The following is a 17,624-nucleotide window of genomic DNA, read 5'->3' on the forward strand; positions in this document are numbered from 1 at the left end:
CCTTTCAAAAATGAAGCCCCAGTAAATCCATCCCAAACATATGATGTAATGAAACACTGGTGTATATAATGTCTTCAATAATAGCACAATCACTTTTAATGCACACAGTCAGGTTGTGAGAACCGTTGAGAGGAATCAGCTCTGCGAATGAGAAGTACCAGTCGAAATACATTGTGGTAACAGCTGGCACCTAATCAGCTCCCAAGATCAAGCTCGGTGTCGGCTTTGCCATCTCTTAATTGTTCCATTTGCATATGCACTTTTCATGCAACATATAATGGTGCTGCACATCATAACACACTGTTGCCTTCTTAATATTGTGCCTTCGCATTAGTCATGTCTGTGCCCAGTGTCATTTGGAGGAGCTTCATCGAAGTAATGTATCATAATATTAAATAGTGAGCGCATTAAACTGATGCGACGGCTAATACCTCTGCAGATAAATGTTTACAATTGTCCACGTGCTGTTGATCGTTTTGTTCATTACACAATAACATTATATCCTAGCAAAGCAAAATGATTGTGCCTCGGTCTTTAATAATAACGTTCTGCCTAGAAACAAAAACAGAGTGGACAATCTGTGCGCTTTGGATACATTATTCACTCATTTTAGGACCAATTATTTGACCCAGGATTCATCAGTTAATATTTCTGTCTTCTTGCAGGTTGCGGCAGGTCCAACAGCAGGGGGAGTTCCCCCACCGCCTCCCCCTGTACCTGGAGGTGCTGTTCCCCCCCCACCTCCACCACCACCCCCTCCTCCCCCCGGCGGCTGTCCTCCTCCCCCTCCTCCACCCCCCCCTCCTCCAGGACATGCCGGTATCCCACCTCCACCGCCACCACCACCGCCGCCCGGAGGGGGACCCCCACCTCCCCCTCCGCCGCCCGGGTGTGGGATCCCACCTCCTCCGCCCTTCGGTGGTCTGGGTGGGCCTCCTCCGCCGCCTTCACTCCCTGTGGTCAAACTGCCTTATGGACTGGAGGCGAAGAAGGTCTACAAACCTGAAACTGTCATGAAGCGAGTCAACTGGACAAAGGTACATTGGGTGTATGTCTTTTTGAAAGTGATTTTCAAACAAAAACTGCAAAAGCTATAAATTGCATTAATATGAATTTAATGGGTTCACAGCATGTGTTATCTGGATCTATTATGTCATTATTATTTTATATATTATATATAATTATGTTCCACAGCAAATAAACACAGTAAACAAGTAACTAAATGGAAAAACTTACAAGCAACATTCATAAATAAAGAGTGTGAAGACTCCCAGCGCCTCGGGGTAGAAACAGCATTTTAGTGTCTTTGTTGTAACTTTAATGCTCTGTAGCCGTCTGCGATAGGAGCGCTGTATTGGACTGGATGGATCATTCATGATGAAGGCTGGCTCTGCTGCTGCACCGGCTGATGTAAACGTCCTCCAGAGAAAGAGGCTACTGCTGGTTCTTTTAGAGCAAATTTACACACTCTGTGCAGCGCCGAACTGTCTGTTAGCCAAGCGGTTTGTGTAAAACACTGTAATGCAGAACGCTTTTCTAATTCTAATTAATGTGACTGCCTGTTATAAACTGAGAGCAATTTCGGCCTCACTTGTAGTTGATACTAGTTTATAGTTTATAATATGCATCCATGTGTGGCACACCCCTTTCAAATACAGTAAGTAAAAATAAAATGAAAAATCCATTGGCTAATTGATTAGAAATGTATTCGTTCCTCTTTTTGATTTTGTCAGTTGAGTTTCACAATGTTTAGCATATATATGTAAAGATATGAAAAAAAAAAAAACAGAATGCCCTAAAAAAAACGAAATAAATATAGGAGTAGTACAAGTTTCAACCTACAGAGGCTTAAATCGTGCTTACTGTTGCAATATCATCCCCGCGTCTCCAGCGCACCCCCTCACCGATCCCCTCTCACTGCAGCAGCAGCATGTGGAGAGAGAGGGAGAGCAAGGTCTTTCTTGGGTTGCCTCCGGCAGAGATGCAGCGATCCAGCTTGTTTGCTTCCAATACCGATACTGGGGGTTTGAGTATCTACCGATATCCGATACCAAAAGATTTTCTTAAAAGTGGCTTGCTGTGAGTGAAAAAGTGAATGGTCTCTTTTCTCCTTTGTGAGCTCATTAAAGATCTTTTCTTGCAAATATTATAACATGGACTTAATATTAGATATCTATTAACAGAAAAAAGGTAACACTTTATTTTACACTACCCCCGATACATTGTACCTCCAAATTTAGTACAATGTAATGTGCAATGCAACAATGTTAACTTGTAGCTATAGGTTAAATACACAATGGAATAATATGTGTTTGCAGTTTGGAGGTACATAATGTAATAAGACATAAGACCCTAACTCTAACCCTATCCCTAAAAGTCTTACGGTGCATTATGTACCTCCAAACTGCAAATATGCATTATTCCAATGTGTATGTACCACATAGGTACAAGTTATTACAAGGCCGATTACATGGTACTAACTTTAGTATAGGTACAATGTATCACGGTAGTGTAAAATAAAGTGTGACCCAGAAAAATATCCCCTGCACTGTGTGATGAACTGGAGGTCAGTGAACCAATGCAAAAGATGCATCCTTGACCTTTCCAAACAGTGCCGGATCCACACACTGTGGTATTCACTTCTCTATAGCAAAAATGTTTACGCTAAACTTTTGCTTGTATTCTTTTTGTATTACAGTACAGCATGTTCGACCACATTGTTTAAGTAGTTTCAAAATAGCCATCATGTTCACCTTATACCAGGAGATGCTGTGGTCAGTGGTTGTTATTGAACTAAACAAACTGCTGCTCAGTTTGCTGCTCATGATTGTAATGACACATACAGTAAATGCAGTCTTGTTTCTCCTGCGTTGCTTAAGAAAAAAAAATGTATGTGTGAGAAACAGCTAGTTTTGTTTTGATTATAATTCAAGATTTCCTTTTAAAACTTGAACTGACGTGAACACACAGCAGTGCACAACAGCGAGTTGAGAAAGCTTCTATTTATGCAATTTTCAGATTACTATCTTTAAAGATTATTGCAATTGTCCCTCATTACATATCATCATGCTGTAATTCTAATGGGGAGCAGCAATACCAATTTTTTGCCATATGACTTGTGTAATTGGTGCGTGCAGCACAAACTAGTCGAATGCCCATTGTCTTGAAGGAGCTGCAATCAGGCTAACGTGCAGGTGAATTAACCTTGCCTCCCATGGATTTGTAATTTGGAGATGCAAATGAAATTCATAACCACCTGAGGAAAAACAGTCTGCGTGTCTTATGTCGATTAGGTGAGACATGACTCGTCTGTCATCTCAATGTGCAGCAGATGGAGGCAGACTGGTGCCAAAAGCAGTTAGCAGCGTACATGTCCAAAGAGAGCGCTCATCCCACATGCATGAAGACAAAGGGCCTGTTGTGAGCTTTTTAGGCATGCATTTGGAGTGTTTGCATCAAGACATGCACACATTTCAATGAGTGGATCAAATGTGGCAATCGCAGTTCCTGTTGATGACTAAGAGGCAACACAATACACCACAGTAATAAATGGGATGCTTAATAGAAAAGGAAGGAATTCAAAGTTATTATGTAATTACGAAGTTATTTATTTTCTGCTAATAAGATTGATCACAACTCTGTGTAAACTACAGGAAAACATGGTTAGGATTTGGTAATGCCATGGAAACCACTGCAAAAGACAATATTCCTCATCTTAATTTGTATTGTTGTCCACAATGGGAAGAAAATGCATTACTCTTTGTTGCCATAGTATTTCTATCCTATTACCATGATATTTCTGTGCTACCAATTGACAGAGTTTTATTGAAATTAAATTGCTGAACATTCACATAATTTTTTTTAGCTTCCATTCTGTCATTTTAAACAAAGCAGTGTCAAACATTTATACCATGTCTTTAGTATTACGAAATATTTTGTCCATTTGGTGTAATTAAACTGAGCTGAAGTATATTTGTATTGTAATAAGTATTTTCATGTGTCAAAACATTCTCTTGGTTTTAGTAATAGTAAACGGCCATAATTTTCAAATGAATACAACTGAAACTGCTCTTTTTTATTTTACCCATAACATTTGAATGCTTGGGTTATAATAGAAGTGCTTGAATTGACACGGCTTATACTACTTTGAAATCTAAAGTATCCCATAGTTGGGAACTGCATTGTGATATTCTTGTGTCTAGCCATGCAAAGATACAATGTACTATGCCATACTTCATTGGGTAATAGTGTCACTATGTCAGGTGGGAAATGATCTCTCTTCTGCTGTGTCTCTGAGGTGAAATGACAGCAGAAGGGTGTAATCCCCATAATGACCCACTATTATCTGCTTAGGTGTGGTGGATGAGCAGGTTTGCTGAGGTTCCATGATGCTAAAGCACCTCATATTTCTATATGTGCGGTCAGCATTGTAATCAGTCACGCAATCCATTTCCTTGGTTGTGGCAATCACTTAGTATACAAATAGTTAGACCATGTGCTTCCCACGCTTCATCTCCCAATAGCAGCACCCAGACCAGAATTGTTGAGGTTGAACCATGTATCATGAAAAAGAAAGCAAGAAAACAATACTATATTGAATCTGCTGTGGGTCTATTTTCTGAGCATACGTCCAGTGCTTTAGAACAAAAGGGGTTGTCATGTTGCCATCTCTGTTCTTTATCACTACTCTTGAAGTGTCTTTGATTCGCAATTGCTGGGGCTGCATAACGGCATGTCCAATCAATGAAAAAAGGGAAAAATCTCGTACAATGCCCATCTCCAGTGAGAAAAACTTTTTGAGTGGCAGCTTGGTGCAGTGGCGCTCTCTGATTGTGGTGATAATGGAATCCTTGTGTCATTGCAGATAGTGCCTCAGGAAATGGCGGAGAATTGCTTCTGGATCAAAGTCAAAGAAGAGAAGTTTGAGGATCCTGACCTATTTGCTCAGCTCTCCCTGTGCTTCTCGTCGCAGAGCCGAGGTAAGGCGGCGGTGTCTCCTGCTCGCCCCCATCCCTTTAATTAATCTTCACATGTGAGCTCCATTTAGCCTCTGCACACACAAAAAGATGCCTTGCCACTTTCATCTTGTGGCAATTTAAAGACCCATTTTCTTGAAATATTAATTATTTTTAACCAAAGCACTTTCTTCACAATATTTATGCACTCACAATTCAAATGTGTATGCCAATTAAGGCTACAAATGCTCATGTTGCCTGCTGCCGGTGGTGCCTTTAAAAAAGCCAGCCAAGCATCGTGGCCGCATTGTATTCCTTGTGTGTACCCATTAAGTAGTTTTAGATGAGTGTTTTTGTGCGTGCACTAACTTGAACTCGGGCGAACCAAGAGAAGCAGTTCTGCTTGGTTTGCTTTTTGCCTTTTTACAGTCCAGTAGGCCAATCCTCCACCGAGGGAAAGTATCAAGGCTTTTGTGAAGGAAGCAATGAGAGTTTCTTCTTTTTTTTTTCTTCTCCTTCTTCTTTTTTGCTCCTTGTCTCACCCAGTTTGTTTTTGAGATACATAACCCAAGCTATGCCTAACACACTGATGGATAACACAACCAGCAACTTTTTTATGGGTGATGGGAGGCTTGATTTATTCCGTCCCGTGACAATTTTCTTCTATTCTGGCAGTGCATGGGTGTGTTGCCTGTAATTCCAAGCAATGGTAGCAGTGTGCTGTCAAGTTCAAAACAATCCAGTCGGATCTGTGTCAGAATGCTTGGACATGGCTGCACAAAAATCGTACCCAACTTTCCACCACCGACTTGTTTGGACAGGAGTCTGAATGCAAGCAGCTCTCCCCCCCTCATCTCCAGGTCGACAAACTAGGCTCGTCTCGAAATAAATTTGGCTCAGCAGTGAAGAGGTTCTGGCATAATGTAGATGGAGTGAGAGCGAATGTGAGGGAGGAAGGAGCAGTTGTTGCACGGCTTAATGAAGTGGCAGGGCACGGCAGTGATGTGACTTGTGTCTCATCTTTTACCAGAGAATCCCTGTCAGACAATGTATTTTAACATGTTCCCTGTCGAAAGCAAGTACAACTGAAAAACTTCCTGGCATATTTGACATTCATGTTTAATTATTTCAACTTTTTCTGATATGAGGCCTAGCTCCAGGAAGAAAAAAAGTGATGACAAATGAATAGAGAATGCTGCAGCTGAGGTATGTAGTTTTGTGGGCAGGTGACACATTTTAGGTTTAGGTAGCGTATCCTTCTGAGACCATTTGAACACCTACTGTACTGGCATGTGTTGTTTCTGAACATCTAATATCACTCCATCTGACAATATGTGTCTTCTTGTCTCTAATATTTAGTCATTTGTCTGATCTAATTATGCACTGACATGCTTAGTGGTGACTAGATTAAAACTGCAACATCATTTTACAACATATAAAAATACTGATAAGAGAAGAAGACTAGTGTCAATAGAAATCAAGAGTCTGTAAATGTTCATGTTTTTATTGTGCTAATGTAACTTTTGTATGAACCGATACATTAAAACGCTATTGTTATAGATATATATTAAGGTCTAGCTAAAACAACAATTGTTTATACCACTATTTCATAAATTGAGAAATCAACTTTCCCTGACTGTCTTAAAAAGACAAATTGCTTTAATTTCAACTCTAAACGTTATCCCCGTCTCACACACGGGGGCCTAGGAAAGACCACATAGACAGTGCAAGTTCCCACTGGCAGGGTTGGATTTCCTGATCCAGCATTTCCCCTGGGACTTACCTCTGCTGGATCCCTATCAATTACCCTACAGGGACCGCACGGAATCAGCTCTTTTTGCCTCCATTGTGGAAACAGAGCATGATTTCCTCATAAATGAAAAATGCAGTTTAATGTTTGATACGTATGCCGCACCTCTACACACCCCCGGCTGGTGAAAGTCAATGAGAGAGGACTTTGAAATACCTATAAATGGAATGTTATGGGATGTAAACTTGCTCGTCTTATATTGTGCTTTTTTCCCTTGATAACATCAATAATTCTAGTTTACTTGTAGTTTATTACATACAGCGTTTTTATTAGCAGTCCATTTTTTTCCCACCGTCTTTGGTGTACTGAATACTGCGGAAATTTTACTAGCAGTATATTAGTTGTTCCTCGTTCCTATTCCACCATGGTCCCAAAAGTTCTTTGTGAGTTTTGAAGTAAGCTCCGCTGGATAGACTCCACTCCTGTTTCTATACTTTTTTTTGCAAATTTTAAACTACGTTTTCAAACCACAGATATTTACCTCTTTTTTTGAACCATTTACTTCTTTTCACTTTTTGCGCCTTGATTTTCCGTGCTTGTGAAGACGCGTATATTTAGCGAAGCACACGAGAGGGGGGCCCGGGCCATTGTGAAGGATGAGGCAAGCAGGTGTAAATTCCTTCCCCACTGAGCGGCCCTTGGAAAATGGTGCACAAAGCCTTCTGTTAACTTACTTTGGGGTTCCTGCTTGTTACTTGCAATTGTTGAAGAGTAACACTTGAGCGCTAACAAAAGAAGGAAAAAAAAAATCACTTTAACCGTCTTCAATTTTGGGTCTTATTGCGCTCGGAATAGGCCTTTAAACCAACCGCACATGCAAGTCTGTCATCTCCCCCGCTGCTTTTATGAGGCTCACTATTTAATGACTTGTACCAGGGAAATGACATTAAAATCAAGAGGGATTTTTCACACTCAACTGGAAGATGTTAGAAGTGGCTTTTTATTTTATCATGTATTATGTGATCAGAGTAACAGAGATTTTTTTTACTAATTGTCGACTGGAATGGCTTAGTTGAGTTGAGGATGTTCTGCCTATAGATTGTGTGTTTTACCAGTCTTATTTTAACTACAAGAACGGGAAGAAGCTTCTGAAGGTAGAAGCAAAACATCCTCAACTGAACCAACCCAGATATTTGAAAAATCTCCACTACGATGGATTCATGAACACATTTATGTGATTGCTCTCAGTCCTGAATGAAATAGAATTCTTCTGCGAAACCCAGATGAATGCTCACAGAGTTCACCAATGTCATTGGAAACCTCTGTTGAATAGTTTAATTCTCAATCTGAATAAAGAAACACTGCAGTGTATCGCTTATTATGACTGCTTTGTGATGGAATCAAAAGCATTGGTGAATGATAGCTATGTTAGTGAAAGCCAAGTAAAAATCATGTGAGAATAACATAAATTCATGTTGCATATTAATGGCGCTTTTAAAACATTCAGCTCTCATTTTTGGATTTTTGAGTTTGACCTTTCATTCAAAGGGCTGTGCTACTTCAAATATGCCTCAAAGACATACAGAATCAACAAAGCATCATTCTCTGCTTTTATCGACCTAAAAGTTAAACTGCAGTTTGAGACTATTCCATACATTTGTACCGAAGGCTCTTGTTAAACAAACATAAAACGTTTTAAATTTTTTTGTTGAAGTATGTTGTTTTTATTTAAAGGGGCTGGAAGCAAGTTCGCCATTTTATACTCACTACTGCCACCTCAGGCCATATGTGTAACTGCACCTTCTATATTAAGCTCGTGCATGACGGCAATTCGGGCCGAAGTGACACCTTTTTGAGTGACCGTACAGGATTTTAGAGGCAGTTGTGGTGAACAGGTCTGGGCTCATTCTACACATTAGGACATGGCTGGAACATGTAGGGGGAGGAAAATACTTAATTTTAACATTTTTAAACTCCTTATAGTCCCTTTAACATACAAAAGAGATGGAATAAATAATATATATATGTGTATTATTTGTACTAAGCTAAAAGCATGCTTGATTTATCACTGCTGCTAGGTGTCATAAATATAGTAGTTGACCACACATTGAGTTAAGCCTTTCTCGATGCGATCCGCCCCACATCCATACCTGTAACACCTCTTGCACTTTTCAATGAGACCGTAAACAAGTGCACCACCCGGCTGTGTGATAGCTTTACGTATATTTCTTTTTTCTGACTCTTATCCTTTCGCCTCTTTCTGCTTGCATTGGCTTTCCCGCTCTTTCTTCAACCATTGACTTTGTGCATTTTTTCCATTTACCCCCATCTCTCCTTACTTGGCTTTATCAATCAGAGGGCTGTGCCTTTTGTATAGGGCTCTCGGGATCAAATCAGATTCACTTCGGGACTGAATGTGTGTAGCCATGGCCCGCTGCATTTGAGAAGCAATTCATTCAGCCGGAACTTTGTGGTTCAATTTGAAACGAGATTGATGTTGGCAAACTCCACACCCCCTTTCTTCAAAATGTTTCCTTCGTTGCCCCACGTCAATTGCTGATGGACAAAGGGCACACTTTGTAATGGTGATTTCGGGGCCTCTCAGCAAAAACAACACAATAAAAACAGACTGAAGTTGAGAAACAACAACTGAAAGCTCTAAGTTTTGTTCATTTCTTTACAACAAGCTGCTTTACCCCACATTAACTTTATTGGCCTTCTCTCAATACCGTTATGTAAACCCTCTTAATAACATTAATACCCAAGCCCATTACTTCCATTCTTGCTTTTAAATGAAGTTCTGAAATAGTTGCACTTGCCCCTAATATCGTATTCTGACAACATGCATGTTCGAGGCTTTGTTTGTATCCCATGGTAACCAGTGTTAAATTACTACTCACTTTTTTAGCACCCGACATGGCATTGTTGACCAGCTTAATGATAAAACATACAGTATATATACACAATTGGGTAAAATACTTTCATCAAAACTTTAATTCCACAGTAATAATCCATAAATTACTTATGGAGCTTAGAGACGTTATATTTCATGTCTCTGCAGGTTTTATGAAAATACTTTTAATGCTGTACGGCCCAGATCATAAATTTGCATACAGTAGACTCTGCGGTTTTCAGAGTTATTACTTTACATATTTGTACGGGGAGAGATGTCCATAATGAAGATGTATGTGCGACCTGAAGGATAAATCAAAGTGCAGCCAGCCGCTCTGAGCAGGGTCATTGGGACTGCATATCCCAGCATGCTTCAGTGTTAATGATGCCCGGGCAGATAATGGACTTTATTAGCCGAGTGCTTGTGGAGAAACAGGCCTGAGGGGACACACTTTTACCAACCCCAGATACTTTTTGAAACACTTCTTGTCAGTTGAAAGGTCAAGCTAGTTCTCATTCCTGTTGTGTAACACAATTAGTGGCTAACTGGAGTCTGATACCCAAACATATCTGTTCAGCTTTCCTAAAATAAAGGAGGCAATGGTAAATTTCCACTCTCTATACTTGTACACCGGGGTTGTGTGAGAACTACGTTGTAAGTCTTGTTTTTATGCTTGTGTTTTGGCTCATGAGTTTTATATTTCTGCCCTGCAGCTCTGAAGCCACTGAACAACATTACCTGAGCAAAGAAATACTGTCATAATATACTATCTACACAAGCCCCCCCGTTACTACTAAAATAAACCTGGTCAAAGAAAAATGGTGTGCTGTTTTGTAAAAGAGTTCTGATAGATAGGTATACATCATGGACGCCACTGAGAGTTTTACATATATAAACATTAACAAAGCTCAAGTAAACCATACTTGAAGAATGTAAAAGTTTGTTCTATTGCCAGATGATGTGGTCAAACCTACTTTGACTAGTGCTCAGTTTAGATCAGTTCTTTGGGTTTTTTTTTTTGCTGCGTGCTATGTCATGAAAGTTAGTGCTTATACATCCTTCTGTGGTCAGCATTGGTATTTTTGGTAGTATAATTTAAGGATAATTAATTTGTTTTTAATTGTTTGGAATAGTAGAACATTATGAAGCGCCAGCAGAGTGTGTTAGTCTCAAGATGTAAACACTGAACAAAGTGAAACCATTTGGTATACGCTGCAAACAATGTCTATTAAGTACATAATGTGAATAGAGCACTTGACTGTGAAAACACAGAGACGCTTCATGAAACACATTGTTTTAATGTCAGCCAGTACTGCACTTTACTATATGTCAACTGGATGACACATTTCTCACACTGGGCTGTAAAAGTGTCATTTTGGTCAAATGTTCCCTCGCTCTCTTCTTCTCTGATCAAATCCTCCACTAGTCTTCCCTCTTATCAACACCTGGCTTCCTCACCTCCGCTGCTCGGTCCTCTCCTTCTCTGTGCACACCAGCAGATCCTCAATCCCGGCTACAAAGCCCTCGCAGCAGGGCGGTAATGACCCGGCCACAACAGCAGTAATGACGGGATCAGCGGGGGGCTTCTCTGCCTCCCTGCCTCTCCCTAATAAGTCCCCTAATAACTCTGTTAACATCAGGACTGACCCGGACAGCAGATCAAACACAATCACACATGGTTGGCCACCTCACATGATACTCTCCATCACAGGGGGGAGCTGTCCGCTGCAATAGGATAGTGTGTGGGCGCCCAGCTTTGACACGAGGCTTGTCCTGACCATCTAGATGTCTTTTGTTCACATCCTGGAAGGACTAAACTATGCTGAGTTGTGGTCTAAAGTGTAAACGTGCCCACATTTTGTCCTTTGGGTCATACTTTGTCAGGTTTCTCCAACCGGAAAAGGTCTATACTACACAGAGTCAACTTCTGTTATTTTTACCTAAAATGTTATATTCTCATGAAAAAAACATACAGTACGTGAGGTACTGTTTTATTTGATTGATTTTTTGATCGATAACCTCTATTGTTCCCAGTGAGAACATTGCCAGCAGCTGCCACAAACACACACGCACGCACGCACGCACGCACGCACGCACACACACACACACACACACACACACACACACACACACACACACACACACTCATTGAACTTCAAGTTCAAACACAACGGTCTCACAAGCACGAGAACATTTTGAGTAATCAGTTAATCAGTTACGGCCACTACATCACAATAAGGCAATACAACTGATCACAGTTAAGACAGCCTCGGTCTTCACCTGCTATTTGCATTGTTTGTTTGAAACTTTTATATTACTGTTGAAGAAATGCGATCATATTTTTTCCCCAAAGCCTGCATATTTAATCTCCCTCTCCAGAGGTCAAGTTGCCCACGCAAATAAACTTTAGAACGCTCATGGCCTTGCACCATCTCTTGGCATTTAAATCCTAAAATTCATGTCTATTAAATCGTAGAGTCATGGAGGTATTATCGTAATTCTGGGATGTTAAGCATTTTTCCTCGTTTGAGCTGTACATTGAGAATGAGACTTGAGTAGTTATACTGCACACCATGGACAGCTAGTCACCAAGCTGGTGTTTCAACAAAGAAAAAAAAAAAAATCTTTCTTTATACTTACCTTAGGTTGGAGACCACTGTACAAAGTTACAAGAATTACCAAGGTCTCCATAGTTGGACTTGTAAACAGGGTTGATTAAATACTATGTGCTATGCTACATTTGCTAAAACAAAATAAAAACAGACCATGGCCAAAATGTGTTACTCCAGATTTTACGGATAAGCACTTTCAGATTAAGAATGGTCTACTTGCATCTATTGAATGTAATCTCTAAACTGTATTAACTATGTTGTTGTAATTGAACCTGGGAAAGCTTAAAAGAACCTGATCCCAAGACAAGCGTCAGACCCTTCAGCCTGTAATAATGAGGCGCTTTTGTGTAATGAGTTTAAGCCCTGCATAAGACCCTGCAAGGCGTCATGGAGTAGTTGCCTCTGCGTAGTCTGTGTACGGCGATAAGCTCCTGATATGTTGCATGTCAGCCTGTCGTAAGTCAGGCATGATGTGTTTTCAATGTTTTCCCCTGTGTGCGCTACAGCAGTTTATTACCGATTCTGTTTATTGAAGGGAGAGACGCCTTTCTCTGCATCTTTATCGCAGCTTTTCTTCTTGCGGAGAGTCACTTTACACCGGCTTGGCACTCCGTTCTGTTCTCTTATCTGTGTCTTCCTCTGCTGGCCTCAGAACGCATCTCTCTGGACATGACAGCTACTGTGTGGATATGTATAGGACTGGCTTGTAAATGTAATACACCAACGTGCACCTAACTCATTGTGTGGCTTTAATTGGAAATTAAGATAGCTCCAATTAGTTAAGGACAGCAATTGTTTAGGCAGTGTAACATTCTTTGATGAGATATGTTCTTACCCTAGCTTAGACGAGTTCTTTTGTACCTGTCTCGCTTCACGCATGCCTTCAATCGCATAAACACAGTGTAGACGGCGTTAGCATTCAGCCTTTCCTCCTCTCCACTATAGCTCCAAGCTAGGTGAAGATAGTACCAAGCTCTTCCACGTTTCCCTGTTTAAATATGGCTACGTTACCAGGGGTACTTCGAAATTCGTGTAGTAATCTTCACTTTACTGTGTTGAAGTCGAACTACTCCTGGGATTATTACGCCTTACAATATAGTTCCCCTTTTTTTAGGCTTAGAAAATCCACATGGTTTAAAGGGGCTAGATGCAAGTTCGTCATTTTCTGCTCACTACTGCCACCTCAGGTCTTATGTGCAACTGCAGCTTCTATATGAAGCTCGTGCATGACGGTTGCCTGGCTCTGCCATACTCTTCCCTGTCCATTCCATGCAGGGAATTAGTCTGGTCACGGAGCAATTGGAGCAGTTTGAACGGGCGGGCCTAACGCACACAGATTGTCAGTGAAATAAACCAATTAGCGATTAGCGGACGTGACGACAGCTGTGTCCAATTAAAAAAATATGAAGTGAATATAAACTCACGCGGAGAACGCGTGGCAAAATCCTTCACTACTTCATCCAATGATTAGTTTTGGCTAATGTTAACGTTAATTGAACTAAAAACATAGAGGTGCAGCGAGTGACGTAACCTTCTCATTTCTCTGTGACGGTCGTGATTGGTTCAGCTAGGCCTTAGCTGCCAATCAACAACTTGTCTACCGTGCGTGGCCAGACCCACCTTCTTTCGTGCAGAAAGAAGGTGGGGGTGGTTTATCAGGCTAGCATGACGGCACTTCGGACCCAAATTAACACCTTTTTGAGTGACAGGCAGTTGTGGTGAACAGGTCTGGGCTCATTCTACACATTAGGACATTGTTGGAACATGTAGGGGGAGGAAAATACTTACCTTTAACATTTTTAAACTCTGTATAGTCCTTTTAATTTTGTGTAATTATACTTTATAGTTCACGTAACCATATTTGAATAGAGAAAAGAGCTTGGAAGAGCTTGGAAGAGCTTGGTAGCTTCTATCTTCACCTTGTTTGGAGCTATAGTGGAGAGGAGGAAAGGCTTGAATGCTAACGCCATCTACGCTGTGTTTACGTGATTGAAGGCATGCGCGAAGACCAGACAGGTACAAAAGAACTTGTTTAAGCTAAGGTAAGAAAATATCTCAGTATGTAAAAACGGTGGCCTATTCCTTTCCTTGAATCACAATGGCAATATGTAACAACACATCTTTCCAATTTTGTTGCAAGTCAGAAATATGCGTTTTAACAAATCCCCTTTTAGTGAAAAGGCACATTGTCCTCCTGACCCTAGCGTTCCACTCTGACTAGTAAATTACATTTGCTAGATTAAAGATAGACTATTAAAACAAAGCAGGATATTAGTCTATTTTGGTAGCTTTAAATGCTACAATTTTCCACATTTTTGCACAGAGGCATTAATTGCTCTCACAGGCAGACCACATTTGTCTCAATAAAACACAAAGCACCCTGTTGTTAATTTCTCTTTGTTGGTCCAGCCAGCCCACTGCGACTATCTCCGGGGTCAGCCCTTTTTCTTGCTCATCACTGCACAGTTTTAATATATCACCACCGACTGAAAATTACCGCCTTAAATATTAACGACAAGTAATTGGTTTATTGTTGTGGACTGCTATATTGTGTGCATCTGTGGCAGAGGAGAGAGATGGGCACACTCTCCTCTCTCTATTCCGCCTCATATTAGCTCACTGTGATGTCCCACTGATTTTAATCTTCTCTTCTCAGATGAGAGCCATTCTGCCTATCGCACTGCACTTTAACTTTAGCCCTCACAATATTAGCTTGCTTTGAAACCTGCCGCTTCTAACCTCCCCAGCCTGCACCCCGCTAGCTGTTATGTGCCTTCAGGTAAAGCGCAACGTTCATCAAAATTAGTTTCTTCCGAAATAAATGTTCCCCATGCAGCTCAATCATTTCTTGTAGCTCCCTTAAAAATCGCAGCAAAGTCCTCTGTGGGATCCAGCAATGTTCTGTGGTTAATCAAGTTCTCAGCTTGTATTTTAACAGCACACCTCGTACTGTTATGTCTATGAAGGTGTGCATCTCATAATGGGCAAATAGTGTGACATACAGTGACAAACACAGCAAAAAACGCAACTTGATCTGAATCACTTGCAGATAAAAGACCTAAAACGTTTTGCAGCTAATTAGAATAATATGTCTCACCATTTCTCCGGTCAGGATGAAGGTTCATTATTTAAAATATGCCTTCGTTGTCTATGGGACAAATAATTTGATTTGAATAATTTAATGCCAGAAAAGCGTTACTAAGGAAAATCCAGAAGAAATGTGATATTTCTGTGCGATCAGATGTTTAAAAAGAGCCTTGTAGTCGGCTCTGTAGCACGTTAAACAAAGTAAAATCCCATTATAGTGAATAGGGCAAAAGCACTGTTGGACCCGGAAATAGAGTGACGACATCATCACTTAAACATATTTTTTCAGTGTAAATAAAGTCGTCAACAGAGAAGCAATGATTTGATTTTGATCGTTTTAGGACTGCATGAATGGTTGAATGATTCAAATAATGCTTTAATGAATCCTATCATATACATACCATAAAAATATAAATATAAAGTTTCCCCATCTAAGCCTTAGATACTATATATTGTTTTATTATTGATATTGTCATATTGCATTTGCAGTAATAAAGATATATTCATTCTCTTTTTGCGTTCCCCTGACTGTAGGACTGGATCCGTTTGACCTTTAGGCTGAGTAATACAAAACAATAAACATCTTCGTGAATGTCATGGTGACGTACATTCTAAACTTTGTAACTAAAGTTGTTTTTTTAAATGCTCTTAAACTTGAGCTCTCTGACCTTTTCCCAGGCATTACCATTAAATGTCTTTTTCTCTTAGGAACACTGTGCACACTTACATTCAATCCTCTTTGCTTGCAGAGAATATTAACCTTGCATACATCAAGGCAAATCACATTCATTCTGCTCTGTGGTGCCTTTCACTGAGTTGTATCTACATATAGCGCCTGTGTGGCTGGCTAATTGAGTGATAGCATGCGTATTAACAATGGGACTCGTCTCTATAAGGAGGACAATGTCAGCTGCTGTGATTGGAGCTTTACATGGAAAAGGCCCAGCGGAGCTTTATTAACTCGCCCCCCATGATCCCAGACAGCAGAATATGGAGGGCATATCTAATCCAGCGCACTGCAGAATTTCACCAGGATTGCTTATTACCCGTTTACTGTGCACAGATCTAATTATGAATGAGCTAACAGTAAATTCACACACGCAGTCCCTATGTCTGAGTGGGTTCATTTCCATTCTTATATAGCTGTTATATAACTTGTTTTTAATATATACAGAGGGGCAAAAAAGTATTTGGCCGAAATCCAATAGGATGTCTTTGGAGAACTGACCAAATTTTTGCCCCACTGTATAATAGAAAAAAAGGGAAAATAATTGCATCAGATTTAAATAGGTGTGAAAGCTGCCTAAACCCACTGAGACAAAAATGTGAAGTCTTAACACAGCAATACATGGCAAAACAATTATAGAGGAAGACTGAAAAGCCAGGGGGTAGTTTGTAGAAGTGGAAGATTTTGTTTCTGTTGACATGGCAACACTGAAGCAACATGTGTAAAAATGACAATTCAAGGAAATAGTTTGGACTCCTAATCTAAATCTCATTGTTTGTAGTATTTTGCTTTTAAAACATCTTCCTTTTTAATTTACAGTTTACACTGAGCTTGCACTTTACAATTGGATTGACTACACTACACAGAAGGCTATTTCTTGCGATTTGTTCTACAGTTTGGGGAATTGTGCTTTGTTTAGTGAAAGTGATTTTTGGAAAACTCAATGAGGCACTTGTTATTTGTTTAGCAGCCTACCTTTGTTTGCGTGGCCATTAATTTCAAGGGCTTTTGTTCTACTTAACCAACAGTTGTACTTGATTGTAAAACTGAGATTCGCCCCCAGACAAATTGTTTTCAAGCTGTTCCAACTTAACCACCCGCTGTATTTCATAATCTTCCACTAAATGAGATCCAACTCAGACTGTTTGCTGCATGTTTAACCAGACCTATCTGTCTTAATTGCCATTGTTTTTCTACTTTCTCAATTTTACCCTGACTCACCTTCACCTCTTGCATTGCTTGGGATCCGATGAGCATGTAGGCATTCGCTCAGTGACCAAACTAGATTAAATACTGTTGCTTTTATGTGTGATATTTGCCGGTTAGTTCGTGTGATGGACTGTATATATTCCAGCTCAAGAAAATGTCTGAAAAAGGCAAAATTATCAAGAAAGTACCAAAACAAGGAGCAGGGATTTGCGCTCTTTTCTCTTAGTGGACTTAAATGTCTTACTTTGATAAAAATGCATTTGACGTATCAGCGGGTCAGAGGGGTGAGGATCTGGCTGCTAAAGGCTGCTGTGATGGATAAGGGAGAGCGCGGTGTTGTGGTTCAGCTGATGTGCAGTCACAAAGCAGGATGGGTAAACAATCAAAGGGC

The 17,624-nt window shown here is 40.3% G+C and overlaps 1 protein-coding gene across 5 annotated transcripts in view; it reads left to right on the forward strand.

Moving 5' to 3' along the window:
* diaph2 (diaphanous-related formin 2) overlaps positions 1–17,624 on the forward strand; it is a 373,093-nt gene that overhangs the window by 111,375 nt on the left and 244,094 nt on the right. For all 5 annotated transcript variants that reach the window (XM_079556323.1, XM_079556319.1, XM_079556321.1 and 2 more), the window contains 2 exons: positions 666–1,037; positions 4,865–4,979. In XM_079556323.1, coding sequence (XP_079412449.1) covers positions 666–1,037; positions 4,865–4,979 — 487 coding nt within the window. The remainder of the gene's footprint in view (positions 1–665; positions 1,038–4,864; positions 4,980–17,624) is intronic.

The sequence above is a fragment of the Gobius niger genome, assembly GCF_951799975.1.
Source record: "Gobius niger genome assembly, chromosome: 5".
In the NCBI taxonomy this organism is placed as follows: Eukaryota; Metazoa; Chordata; class Actinopteri; order Gobiiformes; family Gobiidae; genus Gobius; species Gobius niger.